Raw genomic sequence first — 22,314 nt, 5'->3', positions numbered from 1 at the left:
CCGCTGCGGGAGCCTCTTCAGACGGCGGCGAGAGCAGAAGGCGGCGAGCTTCTTCGGCTTCAGGCGGAGATCAGCGAAGAGAAGTAGATGTCGTCGCTGAAGGAGAAAACACTGAAATCCTATGGCGAAACGCCTGCTTATATAGCCCTATACCCCGCCCATTTCGGCGGGAATATTCGCGCGCTTTGTCGCCATAGGCCGCGCAGCTATGCCGCGCCGCCATTGGTTCAACAACTTGTCTATGAGTGAACCAATGACGGTGCAGTTACACTGCGTTATTGAAAAAAGGCTTCAGCAGCGGGGAAAAAGGGAGACCTTTCCCCATACGCAGTACGAGTGAAGTATCGAAAGGGAACTGAGTGAAAGACAATGGTAGTTTAGTTCCTAGAAATAAATATGATATGAAAACCAGTTCTGCTTTCACTTTTGTTTTTCACTTCACAATTCAATTCTCATTTACTGGTAGAGTGCTTTTAACCATATAGTTTCAAAGCACCTTTACAAATGCTTAATGTTTCTACATTACAATTTAGAGTAATCAGAGGTGACTGTGTCAAAGTAATGTCCATATGTTAATGTACAGTTCTAAGATAACACAAATCATGCAGTTAGCTAATATCATGTATTAATTTAATCATTTGATCTAATTAAAGCAATTATTACAAGTTGTGATCATGATTACATTATTTAGAAAATTTGGCAGTGGTGCATGCTAATTCAGAGTTGCCATCATCTGAAGTCCTCGCAGGGGCTGGCGTCATCTTTTCACAGGTGTTGTTGGGTTATCTGTTATAGCAATATCTGCGTCTTGTGTTAAAAAAGTTCAAAAGATGAAATCAGTTAATTGAATTCTTTAATAAATAATGAAAAAGCATTTTTGTTAAGTAGGAGCCTAGTTTGATTACCATTATCGTCTTTTCCGCTAAAACACTTTGCATCTCTGCAATTATTTGTTAACTTTCCATATGTTCTCTTTATGTATTAAAAAATTAAGAATCAGTTAAGTCTGGCATACTAGTTTCTACAATCCTCCCCAGAAACCATGGAAATCCAGTTCTCCCAGCACATATTTCAACAAAGTTCTACGGAGCCCCTAAAGGGATGTGGTGGTGGGAAAAAAAAATGGGATAGGAAGGAAACAAATTTAGCTCACATGAACACAAATATATTTGTGAGGGAACGCAAAGTTTCTCGGGGGAATGCAAAAGTTTTGCAAAGGAACAATCCTCCCTTCCCAATTTTTCTTCCCACCACCACGTGGTGTTCTGTAAAGTTCCACTCTGTGTACTACAAGATTATATAGGATTCCTAAGGTTTTCTGTTGCACTAGGTGGATGTGTCCTTCTGACAAAATATAAGTTGTGGAACTGAAAATGTTAATGCAAGTTCCTTTAGATCACATTTTTAATGAGTTGGTTAGAATATACAGTGTATAGTAGTGTTGTTTGGTTTAAGAGAAATGTACAAACCGTTAAACCACAACTATTTTTGACTTCCAAGAGCATTAAAGTTTGTCCTAAAGCGTTTCCTTTACTTACATGTATGCACACACTGAAAACACATGGAAATGTTCAAAACATCCGCTTTTGTTTGGTTAGGACACGCCCACTACAGGGAAACTTATGAATATTCCACGAAGCCCCGCCCCACGTAACAGAAAAGTTTCAGGGACGGTATATTCAACGGATCCACAATCACAATAACAAGCGCAACGCGTCGAGTTTTCCCGTATATTTCGTATGCGGTTACACGTCTTTTTACATTAATAATTCTCAAGCAACAGATGTTTACCCCTGACCAAACAGGGCGTCAAGCGTCGCCCCATTTGGATTTGGAAAAAACGGTTTGCGGATCCTGCGCTATTTGCAAACTTCGCCTGAACTCTTCTGCTGACCCCAGACTTCTGCCCTGCCTGCATACAGTTTGTAATACTTGCCTCACGAAGATCTGCACAGATGGAGCCACACAAGGTAAGAGCTCGATTGTAGTTGTCACAGTTTGATTGATTTTATTGGGGCGCTCGGGAAAGTCCAACTCTGCACGTGACCTTTTTAAAATCGCGTTGAACTGCAGGCTCAAACAATCGCGTAAAGTTAGGTTTAATTGACTCTTTAGGTCCGACGATTATTCACATAAGGGGTCTCAAAGTTAAATGCTTGGGTTTGGGTCAGGTCGTTTTATCCAGAAACACATAACGTTAAGTCTATATGGTGTTCTCCATTGGGGGCCAGTTAACAGTTACAACTAATGTTACCCACTATATTTGTGTTATCGACATAATAAACAAACATTTTACATAAGCTGTTTTAAATAACAGCATATTTGTGAAAATTGTATCATTTTATGAACAAACAGTAATTATATTGATCTAAAAAATATCCTGAAATCGTTTGAGGAAGTCACTGACGCATTTCCTTTATCGATACAGGAAGTTATACAAGATACGCAGTAGAGCACTGGGGTTAAGTTAGCATATTTTACATTAGTTTGACATTAGTGAATATGCCCATAATATTCTCTGTTTCTATCACATACTGAAGCGAAACCAATTTGGAAACGCATGAACAAGTTTTCTTTGCACTGCACAAAGTGGAATTTTACAAATTGAGATATTATTTTATTAGTCCTATAAATCCATTACGTTTAACCCTTTCTCTTTATGACACCAATTGTGAAATGTTGCTAAAGTATCTTCTTTTTAGCAACATTAAACATTAAAGCATTTTTAAATAAAATGTGAAATCAGCTAAATTTTGTGTGTATTGTGTGTCTGTCAGTGTCAAGCAAACAAGGTGTAAGGATATTTCCAATGCTGATTTGTATCCTTTCTGCTTTTTCTAATAAATTATTCTACTCTTGTGATTTTGTCATGGCTTGCTAAACACATCTGAGGCTTTTTATTTCTTTCTCTGTCTAGATTGTCCATTATGTGCTCAGACCTTTTGTGTGTCTGAGGTCACAGAATGTGTCATTTTTGAAGACGACTCTAATAATAACAAGCCCCCCAAGGTAAGAGTGCGTATATAATGGAAAAAGTTATGATTATGAATAAAATGGTACATTCATCAGGTGGGGAAAAAAATCATTCTGAAAGTGATTCCAACAATATCATTCCTCTGTGCCTTTATCGTTATATGTGGTGTGGAGTGGACTTCTTTCTTTTAGAAATAGAACAATTATTAAAGGTGCCATAGAATTGAAAATTGGATTTACCTTGGCATAGTTGAATAACAAGAATTCAGTACAAGGAAATGACAAATGTAAATCTCATTTGTTTAAAAGACCTCTGAAGAACAGGCAAATCTCAACATAACACCGACTGTTACGTAACAGTCGGGATCATTAATATGTATGCCCCCAATATTTGCATATGCCAGCCCATGTTCAAGGCATTAGACAAGGGCAGCCATTATTAACGTCTGGATGTGCACAGCTGAATCATCAGACTAGGTAAGCAAGCAAGGACAACAGCGAAAAATGGTAGATGGAGCGATAATAACTGACATGATCCATGATATCATGATATTTTTAGTGATATTTGTAAATTGTCTTTCTAAATGTTTCATTAGCATGTTGCTAATGTACTGTTAAATGTGGTTAAAGTTACCATTGTTTATTACTGTATTCACGGAGACAAGAGCCGTCACTATTATCATTTTTAAACACTGTATAATTCATAAACACAACTTCATTCTCTTATAAATCTCTCCAACAGTGTGTAATGTTAGCTTTAGCCATGGAGCACTATCAAACTCCATTCAGAATCAAATGTAAACACCCAAATAAATACTGTACTTACATAATCTGAAGCATGCATGCAGCATGCATGACGAACATTTTGTAAAGATCCATTTCGAGGGTTATATTAGCTGTGTGAACTTTGTTTATGCAATGTATTAGAGTCGTGGGGCGGGGAGCGCGAGGATTTAAAAGGGAAGCAAGCTGAATCGACGCATATTTAATGATGCCTCAAAATAGGCAGTTAAAAAAAAAATCTATGGGGTATTTTGAGCTGAAACTTCACAGACACATTCAGTGGACACCTTAGACTTATATTACATCTTGTGAAAAAGCATTCTAGGGCACCTTTAAGAATTTATAGATATTATCCTTGTGTTGTTAATTGGCACAAAGAATTTCAGCAGTGACATAAAGGACGCATTTCCTCTCTGTCTTCCATTGTAAATCTTAATCCAAAATTTTGAATTAATCTTTGCAGTGTGCTGGGTGTGAAGAGAGTGAGGTTAGTGGATGGTGTGTCCAGTGTGAGGAGGCCCTGTGTTTGGACTGTATGTCTGCCCATCGTAGGGTAAAAGTGACCCGTGACCATGAAGTCACACCAAAAAAACCACCTACAGGTTAGATTTGCTTTCCATGCATGCTTCAGACTAACACTGCTATGAACTTCTGTGCATTTTCAGATGTGTTCTGTTGTTTCCTTTGTTCAGGTTGGATCCAGAGAAGACGCTGTCCTTTACACACTCAGGAGAGCTTGAGGTTCTTCTGTCTTGTTTGTGAAGAGCTCACCTGTAAAGACTGTCAGCTGATCACTCATAGAGGCCACAGGTATAGTGCAAATCAACCTTCTCAGATCAGTGCATGTGAAGATTAAAAGATTACTATATGGAATTTATTTGCTTAGCTGTAAAGCTTTGTGATATATATATATTTACATGTCCATCCATATGTCAGTTTTGTGCAGCAGGAGGAAGCTGTGGGATCTCAGAGACAGCAACTGCAGAGTTTGTTGGACTCTATCAGACATCAAAAAGAGATGATCAGCAGTAGCCTGCTGCTTCTAGAGGCAAGGTAACTGAATAGGGCCATGAGAGCTGACATCTTATCATGGTAAAACTTGATGCTTTTTATTGAAAACAGCTGACAGTGCACCAATTGAAGGAACAATCTGTCAAGAACAAACTTACTTGAGACTTACTTAGTCTTGCTAATTACATTCTTGTCTCAACCATATTTTGTAAATGGATACTTCACCCAAAAATGAAAAATCATACAGTTTTTGAATGACATGAAGTTAAATAATGTCAGAATTTTCATTTTAGGACGAACTATCACATTAAAGGCTGGAATACACTTCACTACTTTTAAAAACAGAGTTTAAAGGGTTGGTTCACACAAAAAAAGTAAATTAATTCATTAATTACTCACCCTCATGTCGTTCCACATCCGTAAGACCTTTGTTCATCTTTGGAACACAAATTAAGATATTTTTGATGAAATCCAAGAGTTTTTTTATTCTCCATAGAAAGCAACAAAATTATCAAGGTCCAGAGAAGTAGTAAAAACATTGTTGTGACTACAGTGGTTCAACCTTATTGTTATGAAGCGACGAGAAGACTTTTTTTGCACAGAAACAAAAATAACATCTTTATTCAACAAATTAGACTCTCCCCTGTCATTTAAAGACTAAAAGCCAATTCACACTGCACTGACAGATGCCGAACAATTGGAACAATCACTAGATTACAGTACGTTGCTTCTTAGACATTCCATGTTCCACCAAACGGCGATTCAGCATGTTTGGCAAAAACAATCAACGGTAACAGATGCTAACAAGTCAAAGCCCGCCGAACATGTCTATTGCCATTGGTTGGTCTCTGTCAGTGTGGTAAGAATTGGCCTTAAAGATCACACTGTCAGATTTGTTAAGTGTTTCCAAAGAAAACAAACTCTTGCAGAAACATATTCCTCATTGCTAGGAGATTCATGACAAATTAAAACAATAAGCACTCTAAAACTGGCTCAGAATATAACGTGTTTTATATCCACAGACTGGATTGATTCATAGTCTGAAAGTAAAAAAGTCTGTGCCTATCAAAAACTAGACATATAGTGACTTCTTATCTCCAAAGATAAGTACAATTAAGTGTGTTTATAATGTGTCAAGATCATTTACTAACTTCTTAAAGAGAACTTTTATTAATTTGAGGTTTCTTTAAATTCAAAAAAGACTCTGCTTACGCCTGGTAACAGTATCCATTTTCAGTAATCTGATCAGAACTGGACAATACTAAATACAATTTTAAACAGGGTTTCAATTAAAAATGTTAAACTAAAAAAAAAGCCCAAAAGTTGGCAAAAAATCAAAAAGGTTTTGTAAGCAGTCCAGTCTATGTAGTAAGAACATGCCCTTGAAATGCAATAGCAAGTGTTCACAAGAGACACATTTGAGTTGTTTGTACCAGACGTAAATGCCGGTCTGTCTAGCCTGACAATGTTTAACTGGTACACTTGAGATACCAGGTGTAAACAGGGCCTTTTATTCAAAAGGACAGTGGTAAAGAGTGACAGAAAAAAGAGAGCGTGAGAACCGTGAGAGGTGTTAATGGCAGATCAAAGCAGGGCCATCAATGAATGAAACAAATCACTTTACATCCTGGTAACAAATAGTCACTAGAAACATTACTAAAATGGTAGTATTCCACAAAAATGTCTTAACACTCATTAAAGCTGTTTTTGAGAGACATGTATGGTGGAAATTCACCTATAAGATCGAGTCAGGCCACTCAGTGGTAAAAAGCAAGTGTATATACATATATACAGTGCTGCTTGAAAGTTTGTGAACCACTTGCAGAATCTGTGAAAATGAGAATAATTTTAACAAAATAAGAGGGATCATACAAAATGCATGTCATTTGTTATTTAGTAAGATATTTTACATAAACAATGCTTACATAAAGTCCACAAGACAAAAAATATATATTTATAACTATGACCCCATTCAAAGTTTGTGAATCCTTGATTCCTAATACCGTGTGTGGTTACCTGGATGATATATGACTGTTTTTATGTTTTGTGATGGTTGTTCATGAGTCAATTGTTTGTCCTGAGCAGTTAAACTGCCTAATATTCAAAAAAAAAAAAATCCTCCAGGTCTCAAAAAAATTCATGTTTTCCAGCATGTTTTGCATATTTGAACCATTTCCAGTAGTGACTGTATGATTTTAAGATCCATCTTTTCATGCTAATGACAACTGAGGGACTCAATCACAACTATTAAAAAAGGTTCAAACATTCACTGATGCTCCAGAAGTAAACATGATGCATTAAGAGCCGGGGGTGAAAACCTTTTGTATTTGAAGATCAAGTAATATTGTACTTAATTTAAGTACATTTAAGTGTCTTCTGTTGCTTTCGAAGGGCAGTACTAAATGAAAAAAAAAAAAAAGAAAAACAGAAATTTAAAAAAAAAAAAGAAAAATTTGGAGACCTGTATCCTGTTCAAAAGTTTTCACCCCTGACTCTTTAATGCATCGTGTTTCCTTCTGGAGCATCAGTGAATGTTTGAACCTTTTTTAATAGTTGAGTTTGAGTCGCTCAGTTGTCCTCAGCGTAAAAAGATAGATCTCAAAATCATACAGTCACTGCTGTAAAGGATTCAAATATGCAAAAATATGCTGGAAATCTGAAGAATTTTCGGGACCTGGAGGATTTTTCTGAAGAACAGAGCTCAAATTTACTGCTCAGAACAAGAGAAAGAGACTCATGAACAACCATCACAAAACAAAAAGATAGATCATCCAGGTAACCACACACAGTATTAAGAATCAAGGGTTCATAAACTTTTGAGCGGGTCGTTTTTATAAATTTAGCTATTTTTTTGTCTTGTGGAACATATGTAAATATTTTTATGTAAAATTAAAAAATAAAAAAAATGTAAAAAATCGTACTCAGGACAGTACTAAATAAGAAATAACATGCATATTGTATGATCCCTCTTATTTTGTTAAAATTATTCACATTTTCACAAATTCTGCAAGGGGTTCTTTCAAGCGGCACTGTATATGCAAGTGTAAAAAAGCGTGTATATGTTAAAATTTCAATCTTTGTTAGGTTACAGGACATTGAGGATCTAAAAGTGGCTGCAAAAAAGATGTTGAAACAGGTGGTCTTCTCCCTTTATCAGGCTCTGGTACTGAAAGCTACGCAGATCTTAAAAGACATAGAGGTAAGAATTTGGTACTCACTAATGCTCATTTACTAAAACACGCTGTTCATGATTTTAATTTTTCCCTAGAAAGGTAGAAAATGAATATTTGGCATGTTTCACCAAAATTTCAAAATGCCTTTTCTATGTTTATTATTACAGCATGTAGCTTCAGTATTTATAATAACAGGTCATCAGAATCAATCAGTGTTCAAGCCCGTTCATCAAACAGAAAATGCACACACATTTATACTTAACAGAACATATAAAAATAACATGAAGTACAGGGTTTTCTCTGATTTGATTGATTACACTAGGCAATTTTTTTTTTTTCCACTGTTAGTCACTTCCAAAAGTCTAGACTAATTAATCATAAAACAGATTTAGTTATAGCCTACATTTGTTCCATTTCCTTCTATGGCTGTTGTTAGATGCACTTTTAACCTTCCTTAAACTTGCACATTTCAGCATTTCACATTTCAGTGTAATTTCATGTAACTTTTAAGAATATAAAAACTAATAAAATTAACAAATATTCTTTTGTGGGACTTGCTTCTTATCAGCCCTCAATCCTGTTCAGGAAACTCAAATCTGTAACCCTTACTACTTTTTGCATGTTTGATTTTAAGGCCCTGTATGCAGAGGAGGGGAGATGTTTGTTGGAGCGGAAGACATCTCTGAACAGGCTGGAAGGCTTTCAGGACTACATAGTAGCTTTTATTGACAAAATCCTAAACACTGAGGGCCATTGCTTCCTGGTCCACACAAAAAGAGTAAGCCTTTCTGTTTCATGCTTATTCCTTAAATATTGTAAGATATCGAAAACTTTATACTGATTATGTTCAAGACTTCCCCCCCCCTTAAGATTTATTCATATTGTAAATTCATCAGATTTATATGACATCACCATATGACTATATGTCATATTTGTGACCAAAAGTGACTGACATTCAGATTCTGAGTGCAGATCCCCTTGCTAAATTTTGTGTCTCTAACTCAGATTGAGAACCAGGTGAAAAAGCTGCTGTCCCAGGAGACATGCACTCCTGAGACCATGACTAAACTGCACGTTCAGATTCAGAACGATCTCTGTCAGCAAATGGTCAAATTTGGTACATAAAACCTTCAACTTTTTTTTACTAAATAAAAGGATTCACATTTTGTAAAAATCTATTCATTTTTACACATTTTCCTTTCTTTATACCCAGGATTTATGAAGATTAGAAAGACTTCTGTTCCTTTTTCCTCTATGAGAACTGGTTCCACTCAGTCAAAGTCTGTGGAAAGCTCAAATCCAAATTCTGTAGTAACTGCCACGGATGTTCATCCTGTACCGGCCACACCAAGTGTTGATGAACAGGTTCAGGGTGAATGTGTTGCTAACAGCCCTGCACTACATTCCTGTGCTTCCTCTCAGACTGTACAAATGAACCAGGCCCTTAAGAGTTTGCTTCATCCATCTCAGCCCAGCCAGCCATCTCAGCCTAACCAGGCCACACAACACTCATTCCAACTAAATCAATCTAAACCTCCCTCTTCAGAACCTCAGAATTCATTTTCTTCCTCATTTTCTTCCAAACCTGGCCAATCCAAGAATGCTTATACTCCCTCATCACACCGTGTCCCATATTTTCCTAACTCTGCTCACAAAACTCAAATGAATCCTCATCCATCTGTTAATTTTCAGCCTCGTCGTCCATTCACAAACTGCCCATCGTCTCAAATAAACGATAACTCCAAGCGTAAGAAGGCCTGGACCTTACACTATTACTCTCCCATCACCCACCCAACAACAGTTAACAACCAAACACCTGTACTAACTCATCCAATACCTGCCAACAACCAAACACCTGTACTAACTCATCCAATACCTGCCAACAACCAAACACCTGTACTAACTCATCCAATACCTGCCAACAACCAGACACCTGTACTTACTCATCCATTACCAGCCAACTACCAGATACCCCTACTGACTTCTCCAATACCAGCCAACAACCAAACACCTGCACTAACTCATCCAATACCAGCCAATAACCAAACACCCCTACTGACTCATCCAATACCAGCCATCAACCAAACACCTGTACTAACTCAACCAAATTCAGCCGACAACCACACATCAGTACTATCTCATCACATACCAGCCTATAACCAAACACCTGTACTAACCCGTTCAATAACAGACAACAACCAAAAACCTGTACTAACTCATTCAATACCAGACAACAACCAAACACTTGTAATAACTTATCCAATGCAAGCCAACAACCAAACACCTGTACCAACCCAGCCAGTTTCAAACATGCCAACTGACACCCAAACAGTTTTACTAACCTATCCAGTACAAACCAGTTTCCTGGGGCCCGGGCATACTTTTGCTGCACAACCAAATATTCCCTTAACCGTTATTTCCACCATAAACGCTCTTTCTTCAAATAATGTTACTGCAATCTCTAATGTACACTCTGCTGGACCCTCCAATGGCGGGATGAATCATTGTTCCCATGACCCTTATGCACAGAATACCACCAGTCCAACCTTTAAAGCAATCCAAAGCACAGCTAGTGGTTCTTCACTTCCTGTAAACCCAATACATTCTGCTCCCATAAGTGGCAACAACACCCTCTGGTGTAAAAGAGACACCTATAATACTGCTAACCTTCCAGTCAAGGCCTTGGCTGACTCCGTCTGTGATCAGGATGCAGGTGTGAGCAGCACAAATTTCACTGATACGGATAATTCGGAGAGCAACTTTCCCTCTTCCACTGTGTCAGAGACAGATCCCAAAGAATCTTCACCAGATCCTGCCCACTCCTCTGGCCTATGCAACCTTCAGCAAGACCCTCTCTCCACCACCACCACCACCACAGAGAAATGTTCAAGACAAGCTCAAGCCAGTCAGTCATTCACCAAGAGTGACTCTAGACCAAAACATTGGAGCGTTGGCTTGCCAACAACTTTTCGTCAGCTTGTAGAGACAACACCTGTCAGCTCAACAGACAATTGGAAAGCCACACATCCAGCGAATTCAACTCCATGTGGCACATCAGGTGACCTTGCAGGGGAGGTTGGTGAATGTTTGTTCTTAAAGATAATAGTATTGTATATCAGAGTTGTATGTCAGAGGTCTGTCTTTTATTCAAAAGTTTTCTTTTCCTATCAGAGGGAGATACATGACAAGACTGTCCAAAGTGTTTTTTACCACACAAAGGCAAAAGAGGAAGAAAAAGAATCTGCAGGTGAATATTTATTTATTTTTTCTTCATCTTTATTAGAAAAAGTATAGTGTATAGCACTGATAAGCAATGTCAGTCCTGGAGTGCTGCTGTCCTGCAGAATTTAACCCAACCCTGAAGAAAAAAAAAAAAAAAAAAAAAACCAGCTTATTTTTGGGGAGATGAGGGTCTGGGGTTTTAACATTGAAGAAAGGGTAACTTGGATCATGTGAGGCACCTCCGTCTATCATGTTATGGCAGTGACCTACACAGCAGTCATAAATCATTACAATACAATTAAAAAGTCTAACCTGGCAGCGATAGAAAGAACACTTAATTTTTTAACTACATTAAAGCTGCAGTCCGCAACTTTTTTGTGTGTTCAAAATGTAGGAGAGACGAACACGTCCAATTGTCTTTAAAGCTTTTATTTCTTGCAAGAATGGTCAGACAGGGCATACAGAAACACAAGTAGCTGCAGAGTGTAAGACCAAGAACGAAAGCTTCCTTCACTTTTATATCTCTAACCTCCAAGGCCGAAGCCTCTGTCCTTTTACCATGTTAGGAACATCTCTTAGTGGCTGTAACTTTCCACACATTGTTAGCACAGGCATGTTTTTAACATACATCTTGCATGTCCCCATACCATATCTTGCTCTTTCTATTTCTAACATCTATGTTAACACTGTGTTAAACATTACCAATGAAGCCAACATCATACCATGTTCCATAAGCATCATATTTCACAAGAATACAGGTAAAAAGCATATGAAAAATTAAAATTTCCACAACAACATGAACCCATTTTCCAAACCGTGTTTTTGTCTTATCCTGAATCATTATGGTACACTTATAAAAAGTGTTTATATTCGGACTATTTCAGATCGGACTGGTAGGACTTGCCGCAGAGTATCACAGTAACTGCGTGACTCGCCATAGACATACACGGAGAAAAGTAGCTCCGGCTAGAATGTTCCTCTGCAAGACGCGTGCAGTTCTGTTTATTAACCGCTAGAGGGCCAAAAATTGCGGACAGCAGCTTTAAACGACAAATAAAATAAAATGATAAAACATTTATAATTAAATCATTCATTTTCTTTTTATTAATTAAAATGCACAATATCAGCGTCATATGCATATATGCAATTATAATAGTCATTACAATTCAAGTCGTATCATTACGGAAGAGGATTAGGGCCAAGCAATAATAAAAAAATAAAACCATCTCGAGATTAAAGTTGTTAAATTTCGAGAAAAAGTCGAGATAAAATGTTGAGAATAAAGTCATTAAATTACTAGAAAAAAGTCATTAAATTACGAGAACAAATTCGTTAAATTATGAGAAAAATGTCGTTAAATTTCGAGAAAAAAGTCGAGATAAAATGTTGAGAATAAAGTCATTAAATTATGAGAATAAAGTCATTAAGTTACGAGAACAAATTCGTTAAATTATGAGAAAAATGTTGTTAAATTTTGAGAAAAATGTCAAGATAAAATGTTGTTAAATTTTGAGAAAAATGTCAAGATAAAATGTTGAGAATAAAGTCATTAAATTATGAGAATAAAGTCATTAAGTTACGAGAACAAATTCGTTAAATTATGAGAAAAATGTTGTTAAATTTTGAGAAAAAAGTCGAGATAAAATGTTGAGAATAAAGTCATTAAATTACGAGAAAAAAGTCGTTAAATTACGAGAACAAATTCGTTAAATTATGAGAAAAATGTTGTTAAATTTTGAGAAAAAAGTCGAGATAAAATGTTGAGAATAAAGTCATTAAATTACGAGAGAAAAGTCGTTAAATTACGAGAACAAATTCGTAATTTAACAAATTTGTTCTCGTAATTTAACGACTTTTTTCTTGAAATTTAATGACTTTATTCTCAACATTTAATCTCGACTTTTTTCTCGAAATTTAACAACATTTTTCTCGTAAATTAACGAGTTTATTCTCATCATTTTATCTCAACTTTTTTCTCGAAATTTAACACATTTTTTTTGTAATTTTAACAAGTTTATTTTCAACATTTTATCTCGACTTTTTTCTCGTAATTTAACGAGTTTTTTCTCATAATTTAATGAGTTTATTCTCAACATTTTATCTCAACTTTTTTTCTCGAAATTTAACAACTTTAATCTCGGGATGGTTTTATTATTTTATTATTGCTTGGCCCTAATCCTCTTCCGTATATCATAACTGGTGAAACCTAAAACATCTGTATTTTTTATTTATTTTTAATTTTTTTTACTTTTTTTAGACAATATACAGTATAACTCAGTATTATTATTAGATACTTTGGTAAACGAATCCTACCTGTAGTAACATTCCCTTCTCTGCCTTCTCTTATAAAATAACCCTTTTTTCATAGTAAAAAAGAATCTACATATCGTTCCAAACAAAAGTATTGTTTAGTATAAGACATTAGCAATCAGGCAGTCGATTCATTATATAAGCTATAAGCTAGTGAAGCCTCTTCTCCATTGACATCCATTCAAAAATAAAAAATAAAAAAAACGGCCTCTGGTCTCCTTCCCTGCATACTGCCAAAAGCAGCAGCGTTAGCATCAGCCGTTACGCTTTTTTGCTAAAGGTTGCAGGCTTGCCTTCCAGTGGCTTGGGCCTTAGTATCCTGAAAATATTGATTACCTTGCTCACGTGTGTTTGATTCGGTTTGGAGCTAAACTCTGCAGGAAAGTGGCACGCCAGGACCAAAGTTGCATATCCCTGGTGTAAAGTGTTGGTTTTCCTCACTCATTTGTCTATTTGTTATATTTTCTTTTTTATAGTGACCGTGGAACAATTCAAGAAACAATTCAAGAGGTGAAATCAAGATAAATCTATATAATATTGGTTGAAGACCTGCTTCATACTGGGATCTATAGTGTTTATTGCACCCTGTCTGCATCGCAGGAATTATTAACCTCATTTCAATTATAACTACTAACTATTCCTGTTATAGGTTTCCACGTGTATCTCTGGTGCGCCTGCCCATTTCTCTGCCTCCATGTGGGCAGCCACTTCCAGAGTTCCACCTTACTGCAGATATCTCCAGAGACCACATCATGGTGCAGGAATCCCAGGGAGGACAGGTAAGGACTCTGTAGAGCTAGAAAGACTACATGTGTGATGTTAGCCTATAGCCATTATAGCTCCAGTCCACAGCTATATTCAATTGTACCATGTTCTTCCTCAGATTAAGCAGGTGTGGAGATGGCACGAAGATCCAGTGCCATCTAGAGCCTCTTCCTGCTCTATACCGCAAAGCAGCAACAGCTCCCCGGCATCTGACGTACAATTCTGTGCAGTGTGTCAGTCTGCAGGAGCTGCCCTTCTGTGTGCGAAATGTGGATGTGCTTTTCACTCTGATTGTCATATCCCGCCAATCCTCACAAAACCTTGGTGAGACCATCAGAAACTAACAGGAATTGTATAAAACTGAATTTAATTACAATTCTTTAGTAGCTATGATTTATAAGACTGGAGTTTGTTAAGCATGTGCATTTAAGAACAGTAACTGTTTTCTCTGTCCTCTATTTGAGTCTTGGTGTATTTCTTCTCTCTTGCAGCGAGGATTGGGTGTGTTTGCTGTGTCAGGATGTAAATGAGACAGTCGTGTATGGCAGTGAGGAGATGAGGACGTCCAGTCTGAGTCTACCAGATCAAAGAGTGAGACACCATCAGCCTGAATGGATCTTCACTAATAGTTACACTCGCAACAATTTAAAGAGGGATTTTTAGGAGAGGATTGTACTTTAACATAAAGTGTCGTGCCACAACTCTAATCTCTTGTCCTGCAATGATATAACGTCACACCGATTTAATGTCATCCGTTCTGTTCAGAAGTGTGAGAAGCTTCTCCTTGGTCTCCTGTGCGATGAGAACAGGTGCCTGCTCTACAGCGCCACCAAGGTAAATACACAGTGCATGTAGTATTTAGCATAACCATCTTTTAATATTATCTGGAACACCATCACTATTTGGGACTTTTCACAGATAGTTTAGTGAATGGTTAATGACAAATAAGAATGTACAAGATAAAGGCAAGGAAAAATCTAGCTCAAAGCAAATATGCCAAGTTTTTAGAAATATACCTTTTGCATTCATGTTGGTTTTGAAAACTATTATTTTTTTCAACAAAAGTTTACATTTAATGACTTGAATAAAATATGTTGTGGTGTAATTATCAATTAAAAAGTAATAACATATTTTTGTTACACCTTAAATACATGAGTGTTTACATCTCTATCAATATTTTCACAATTGTTAAATGTATTTTACGTACACTACCGGTCATAAGTTTTTGGACGGTAAGATTTTTTTAAAAAGAAGTCTCTTCTGCTCACCAAGGCTTCATTTGATCCAAAATACAGCAAAAACAGTAATATTGTGAAATATTTTTACAATTTAAAATAACTGTTTTCTATTTTAAACGGTCCCATTCTTCGTGATCCCATGTTTCAAACTTTAGTTAGTGTGTAATGTTGTTGTTAGAGTATAAATAAAATCTGTAAAATTTTAAAGCTCAAAGTTCAATGCCAAGCGAGATATTTTATTTAACAGAAGTCGCCTACATCGAACGGCAAGTTTGGACTACATCCCTCTACTTCCTTCTTTAATGATGTCACTAAAACGTCACTAAGACTAACCTCCGCCCAGAGGAATACACAAGAGTTGCGTTTGTAGAGTGTGTTTGTCGCCATGTCGTCGAAACGCTGTTATTTTCATCCCGCAGTCCAATCACCGGGTCTGATTCCGGCTGAAATTGATAGGGTAAAATTAAAGACATGTTTACAATAACACTGAGCGCGTGCATCTCCCCGTTATGGTAAGAGGCGTGACTTTTCCGGGCACGGTGCGCTCAGAGCTGTCGAATCACAACACAGGAACCGCTGGCATTCTCGTTATGTATTTCTGAAGGAGAGACTTCATAGAACAAGGAAGTCATCAGCCCGTTTGTATGACAGTGGAAACAGCGGTATACAGATAAGTAAATTATGTGAAAAGTACTGTGTTTTTTTATACACAAAACATGAACACATGTTATATTGCACACTATAAACACAATCAAAGCTTCAAAAAAACACGAAAAACAGGACCTTTAATATATTTTGGCAAAAATTATATGTTGGCAAAGCTGAGTTTTCAGCATAATTATTCCAGTCTTCAGTGTCACATGATCCTTCGGAAGTCTTTCTAAGATGCCGATTTGCTGCTTAAGAAACATTAATTATTATTATCAATGTTGAAAACAATTTTTTTGATGAATAGAAAGTTCAAAAGAACAGCATGTATATGAAATGTACAGCTTTTGCAACTTGCAACATTATAAATGTCTTTACAGTCACTTTTGATCAATTTAATCATCCTTGCTTAATAAAAGTATTAAATCCCCCCCCCAAAAAAAACTCTTATTGATCCCAAACCTTTGAACAGTAGTGTTAGTGTTACAAAAGCTTTCTATTTCAGATAAATGCTGTTCTTTTGAACTTTTTCTTCATCAAATAATCCTGAAAAGAAATTGTACACAACTGTTTTCAACATTGATAATAATAATAAATGTTTCTTGAGCAGCAGATCAGCATATTAGAATGATTTCTGAAGGATCATGTGACACTGAAGACTGGAGTAATGATGCTGAAAATTTAGCTTTGCATCACGGGAATAAATTACATTTTAAAATATATTCAAATAGAAAAGTTATTTTAAATTGTAAAAAAGAAAATTCACATTATTACTGTTTTTGCTGTATTTTGGATCAAATAAATGAAGTCTTGGTGAGCAGAAGAGACTTCTTTTAAAAACATTAAAAAATCTTACCATCCAAAAACTTGACCAGTAGTGTATTTTTTACAAATGTTATATTTAATATGTATAACAGTAATGATATATTAATAATTATATTACTAATTATGACATTCTGTATATTTTACAGTCTGAACTAACTTTGCCATTTAAAAATATTAATATGATATATTAATAGACTTACTGACCGTGACACACGGTCATGTCAGTCTTCAGGGCTTTAATTTCCTTATTTCTCCTGCATGTTTCAACATTTGTCACACCACATGATTTTGTTGTTTGCACCACATTTTAAAAAATGTTTAAGACGTAATAATAAATGATTATGCCAAACTACATATTTTAGTTTTCTTTATAATAATGTAATTAATATGTATTCAATATGTATAGATTTTTTAATCTTTTTATATTTTGGTCATCAAAGTAGAGTAATACAAAGTCATTGTATGAAAGAATTGTGTTTGAATGTATTTTTGAATAAATTAATAGATCCAGACAAAAAAATGATCTTATGAGCTGTGCTCTGTTTTTAAAGAATCACTCAAAAACAGCCGAATTTGATATAATACTTGGCCGACTCCTGGGGACAAGGAAGCCGCCTTATCGCACTGCTGCTGAACTGGTGTCAGATGTTTGGACTCTTTTTGACATCTTGATGATGAACTCTGAGGTAAACCGCTGCCATTCAGCTTATCACATTCATGTGTAATTTAACTGTCAGGTTTCTTCTTGTAGTTCAGCACTTTAGCTGAAATACCACAGATATATATCTTTTAATCTTTGAATTGATTGTTATATAATAATTCTGTGCTATTTTGATTATTTATACAGAGGAAAAATTTGGTTGTCAAACTTCAAGAATCTTTCCAGCAACAGCTAAATGAATCTTTTGGGAAGAGTCTTCATGCTTCTCTCCTGAAACATTCCAGCAGCGAGGATCCAAGAAGTACTTTGGAGACAGAGACTCAAAGAGAGAAGCACAGAAACACTTTGAAACGCATGAGAGAGTTTTTTATGGAAAACTGTGGTACAGCAGGAAAGAAATCCTGCACTTATAAAGGGAAGGAGAAAGATGGCTGTGGGAACACTACAGCTGGTGAATACTGAACTGTCTCAGTAATTACTTTTGAAACTACACATACGTTTGTGAAAGGGGAACCACATTACTATGCATCGCTTTCTATTTATTGTAGTAGTATGTTTATATACCTTTGCCTTGAAGTCAAATTAAAGTGTATTAATAAGATTATTTAATTTAACGTCACATTCTTTCACTGCACATGGGGGTTGCACATTAAAGCATTACAGATCAATGTTGTTACGCAGCTGTAATGCCAGCAGAGGGCGCGAGGAACCTTTGGTCGGTTGACTTGGCTCTATTTTCACTTCCAACTTATTTGCTCTATTTACCATTTGTGCTACAGACATTAATGACCAGTCTATTCGTAAAACTTGCAGAGGAATGTCATTACTAAGATTTTTGCCTTTGAATACATTTATACGAGAAAAAAGTTATTAAATAACGAGAACAAATTTATTAAATTGAGAAAAAGTCATTAAATTTCGAGAAAAAATATACATTTAATTAATTAATTAATTCAATTAATTATTTAATAATTATTAAATTATTTCAGAATAAACCGGTACATTTAATTGTTGTTTTATTGAATTAATTATTTATTTAATTATTTAATTTTGCATAATTTGGTCCTCCATATTATCATAGATAGACCAATCCTCTATCAAACACCACAGTGAAATATCAACATATTGAATTATCACATTGAAATTTTTGGTTTAATTTCACTCTTTGTTTAGATTATCATATTTTAATATGCAATACTTATTATTTTTATAATGCAATTTCATATTTTAAGATTCTCGGACACTGCATAAAAGTCGTTTTAAAATTAGCACAAAATAAAGAAAATATTTTTACCATCATAAAACAAAAAGTTTAAAACGGTCCATTTTAATATATATAATTTTTTTTTACGTCTCGGATATAATAGTAAGAGACACAATTGGTTTTAAAACATTTTAAAATATTGTGTTTTACGCTGTGCGAGTACGAACCAAAACAAGCAGGATTAATAGCTCTCGTGGTGGTAATTTTCGAGGGCAGAGTGTTTGAGTTCATTCTGGGTGAAAAAGTAAACACTTGCAGTTGGTGTACATATCTAAGTCCCGGCGCTACTTGATAGGCCCATTTTTGTCGGTTTGCACTGTTCTCGGATTGGTTTAAAATCGATACGACTTCCATAAGCCCCACCCACTGTTTTATATATAGTCGAAGCAGGTTGCGAAGCTCCCACACAACACTCAAGACGTTCATAAGGGTCAGTAGGTGAAATGGTTGTTCTGGTCAAACAGAGTCCTCAGTTGGGCAGCAAAGCGATGGATGGAAATCAGCACAAAGTAGATGCGAATGTTCTGCTACTTGGAGCAGAAAATGTTGGGAAGTCAGGTGAGCACAAAACTGAACTTGGCTGTTTGAATACAGATATTTCTGTCATGTTTATGTGGTATATTTTGTTAAGCTTGCGATTAATCATTTATTATAACTACTCGTTTGCAGCTCTCACCGTGCGATTTCTCACCAGAAGGTTCATCGGAGAATATGGGGATATTGGTAAGTCAGATAAGATTTACTATAATTCCATTCATAATGAAGGTATAAGCTATGTTGTTTATAAATGGGCAGTCTTTAATTCCACCATGCTCTCTTTCAGAATCAATATACAGTCATACTGACAAAACAGATGGGCGAGAGATATCCTTAAATATTTGGGACTCTCTGTATCCACAGGTATGATGTGTAATTTGTTTGAGATATTTGTGGTGAATGCATAAAGGGGTCAGATTGTGTGTTTTTAATGTATTATCAAAAGTCAGTAATAATATATAATTCCTTGACTCACTATACTTTAGTCAAAAATATGGCAAAATTTATTCTGTTGATAATATTTAGAAAGATTAAGAAATAAAAAACTGCAAAATTAGCCCAGTTTTAATTTTTTAGTATTTAAAAAAATAATTGTTTAAAATAATAGTTTCTGTATCTTATATTTATATAGTATATTATATAGTTTATAAGTATGGTTTTCACTATGAAAAAATGACTGTCAATTTCATAGTTTGTGTTTGGAAAATAAAGTTAATTTGTGTGGTTGGCTCTTTATGATAATATATTAAAAATATAATATATTAATATCATTAAAAATAATTATATATAAAACTATTTAATACATAAATATACAAATCTGAAATTATACATACTGTACAAATGTAAAGTTTAAAAACGCCTTACTAAATAAATATTTCTTATGAGCCAAAAGACTTTTTTCTTTCTTTTTTTTTTTTTTTTTTTTTTTTTGCTTAAATGCTTTATCCACCATTAAAATTGTACCCGTAAATTGGAGAATGAAGGAAAAGTATAACAATTAGGAAAATATAGTGGGAATAATAATCATATCACATTTTATTTTCTAATACTTTATATGTTTTTATATGATTATGATTTTTTTTATCATGTTTACTTATGCTGAAAATAACTATTAAAAACAGAACGGCTTTTTTCCCCCTGATGAAAGATATTAAATCCAATCTGGGTCATTTTGACAACTTGTATGCATTCATGTAGGTTTTTTGGATCATGCTTTTTAGGTGAGGTTAATGTGATTTTAATCTTTGTATTCTGTCTTTTCCAGAGCTGCGAAACAACTGAATCCATCAGTGACAAGCAGCTTCAGTGGGCAGACGGCGTGATCCTGGTCTACAGCATCTGTGACCGCTCAAGCTTTGAGGTGGTCCGGCAACAGGTGCAGCTCATCCGCCAGACTAGGAAGCTGTCCACATCAGCACCAATCATCATTGTGGGGAACAAGCGAGACCTGCTGCATCAGAGAGCCGTGTCGAGCGAGGAGGGCAGACTGTTTGCCCTTTCCGCAGACTGCGGCTTCTTCGAGATCTCTGCAGCTGAAACCTACCACGGCGTGCTTCTGGTCTTTCATGAAATATTGGATCTCATCAAGGAGTCCAGAGCACTGAAAAAGGGGATGGTCGGAATCAAGGGCATAGTCAAAAGCGTGTCCGCAGTGTTTGGAAAGAAACGGGAGTAAAGAACTGAGTTGGGGATGTGAAAGATGAGCATGATGAAGAAATGAGGCCCCTGGCCCGCCTAGCGTCTAAACAGCTGAGAAGAGGACCCTCGTCCGATGGGTTTTTGGAACCGAAGGCAGCCACTTTTGCCTAATTAATGTACATGGATGGTGGAAAGAAAAAGAATAAGATAGCATGTTAAAAGTTCAGAGCCCAGCTTTATGGTGAAGAAATGTAGATTAAGTTTGTTACAGCAAGGAGATAAAAGAAGTGCTGAAGATAAGTGATCCTGGGCTTTGATTTAAGTTGGTCACAGGGTATTGATTTTAAACGAGAGACCACCCGGATCTATTGTAGTCCTTGTCTTTTCTCAAAGAATGATCTTTCAGCTCTGAACAGATGATGTAGACGAATTCAAGTGAGCTTCTGCTCTGGATCTCAGATGCCTGAAATATAGAGTTGGACTTTATCCTCTCTGCATTGTCCTCTTCTGAATCTTCAATCACATTTAGATGTGAATGATTAAGTGTGGTAATTGGAAGGAGACTATATATAGTAAAATGTATATAGATCTTATGTATGTATTGTAATTTTCTGAACATTTTTTTTTTTCCTGAGTTACTCGATTAAAGGTTTGTTCACACACCAAGGATGATAGTTGTAACTATACAGTTTTAATAATCGTTCTAATTCACTGAGAATAGCAGAGTCTACAAGACCATTATAATGATAACAACACAAATGATATAGTCGGAATCACTTTCAGAAAGTTTTTTTTTTCAGCTAATAAATGAGAAAAATCCACCTGAAGAGCTTGAGCATTTAAAGTAGCAACTTCATCTTCCTTTGGTGTGTACACCAATATAGTTACAGTTATTGTTATAATTATTTGTCATGGTGTGAACACTCTAACAACTGAAGAAAGATATTAAGAGTGTCTGTACATTGCCCTGTATATACTTGAATCTTTCACTTTTTGTATAAAAATATTCTGTTTTTAGTTAAAGACCTTTTTGAGATGTTTATACTGCTTGTATTTCAATGATCGATTTCAATAAAGGAAAAACATTTACCTTTGTTGCACAATTAGCCATTCATTCTCTACTCAAATAGTACGCAAAACCACAATTACATTTTATAACATGTTTTATTACAGTTAAAGTCAATATTACATTTGTTACTGGAAAAAAGCACTAAAGGCTGTTAGGATTTTAGTTATAAACGTCCACCAAGTCATTTAACACCATTT

At 35.7% G+C, this 22,314-nt stretch overlaps 2 protein-coding genes across 3 annotated transcripts; both read left to right on the top strand.

Moving 5' to 3' along the window:
• Window positions 1–1,622: 1,622 nt before the first annotated feature.
• On the top strand, window positions 1,623–18,210 carry trim33l (tripartite motif containing 33, like). The gene is made up of 17 exons (XM_067407849.1): window positions 1,623–1,970; window positions 2,918–3,009; window positions 4,220–4,358; window positions 4,449–4,566; window positions 4,693–4,809; window positions 7,852–7,966; window positions 8,575–8,718; window positions 8,946–9,057; window positions 9,154–11,015; window positions 11,112–11,187; window positions 13,949–13,982; window positions 14,122–14,251; window positions 14,356–14,561; window positions 14,729–14,828; window positions 15,003–15,071; window positions 17,500–17,634; window positions 17,796–18,210. The coding sequence occupies exons 1-17, from the start codon at window positions 1,784–1,786 to the stop codon at window positions 18,069–18,071; spliced, it is 3,912 nt and encodes a 1,303-aa protein (XP_067263950.1). The 5' UTR covers window positions 1,623–1,783; the 3' UTR covers window positions 18,072–18,210.
• Window positions 18,211–18,350: 140 nt separating this feature from the next.
• zgc:171704 (Ras-related and estrogen-regulated growth inhibitor-like protein) lies at window positions 18,351–22,179 on the top strand. 2 transcript variants are annotated; one of them, XM_067407870.1, is made up of 4 exons: window positions 18,351–19,431; window positions 19,543–19,596; window positions 19,697–19,773; window positions 20,675–22,179. In XM_067407870.1, exons 1-4 carry the CDS (start codon window positions 19,317–19,319, stop codon window positions 21,083–21,085), a joined length of 657 nt encoding a protein of 218 aa, XP_067263971.1. In that variant the 5' UTR covers window positions 18,351–19,316; the 3' UTR covers window positions 21,086–22,179. The 2 variants fall into 2 exon arrangements, with proteins under 2 accessions (XP_067263971.1, XP_067263963.1); XM_067407862.1 differs by having other exon boundaries at window positions 18,351–19,596.
• The last annotated feature ends 135 nt before the right edge of the window (window positions 22,180–22,314 follow it).

Source organism: Chanodichthys erythropterus, chromosome 2 (assembly GCF_024489055.1).
Source record: "Chanodichthys erythropterus isolate Z2021 chromosome 2, ASM2448905v1, whole genome shotgun sequence".
NCBI lineage: Eukaryota > Metazoa > Chordata > Actinopteri > Cypriniformes > Xenocyprididae > Chanodichthys > Chanodichthys erythropterus.
The sequence above is the reverse complement of the archived record's forward strand: the minus strand, read 5'-3'. Positions and strand labels throughout refer to the sequence as shown.

Coding starts and splice junctions, on each gene's coding strand:
- zgc:171704 (XM_067407862.1), top strand. CDS start 19,317: ATGGTTGTTCTGGTCAAACAGAGTCCTCAGTTGGGCAGCAAAGCGATG. Junction 19,597..19,696: donor CGGAGAATATGGGGATATTG/GTAAGTCAGATA, acceptor GCTCTCTTTCAG/AATCAATATACAGTCATACT. Junction 19,774..20,674: donor GGGACTCTCTGTATCCACAG/GTATGATGTGTA, acceptor TGTCTTTTCCAG/AGCTGCGAAACAACTGAATC.
- trim33l (XM_067407849.1), top strand. CDS start 1,784: ATGTTTACCCCTGACCAAACAGGGCGTCAAGCGTCGCCCCATTTGGAT. Junction 13,983..14,121: donor TTCAAGAAACAATTCAAGAG/GTGAAATCAAGA, acceptor TTCCTGTTATAG/GTTTCCACGTGTATCTCTGG. Junction 14,252..14,355: donor AGGAATCCCAGGGAGGACAG/GTAAGGACTCTG, acceptor GTTCTTCCTCAG/ATTAAGCAGGTGTGGAGATG.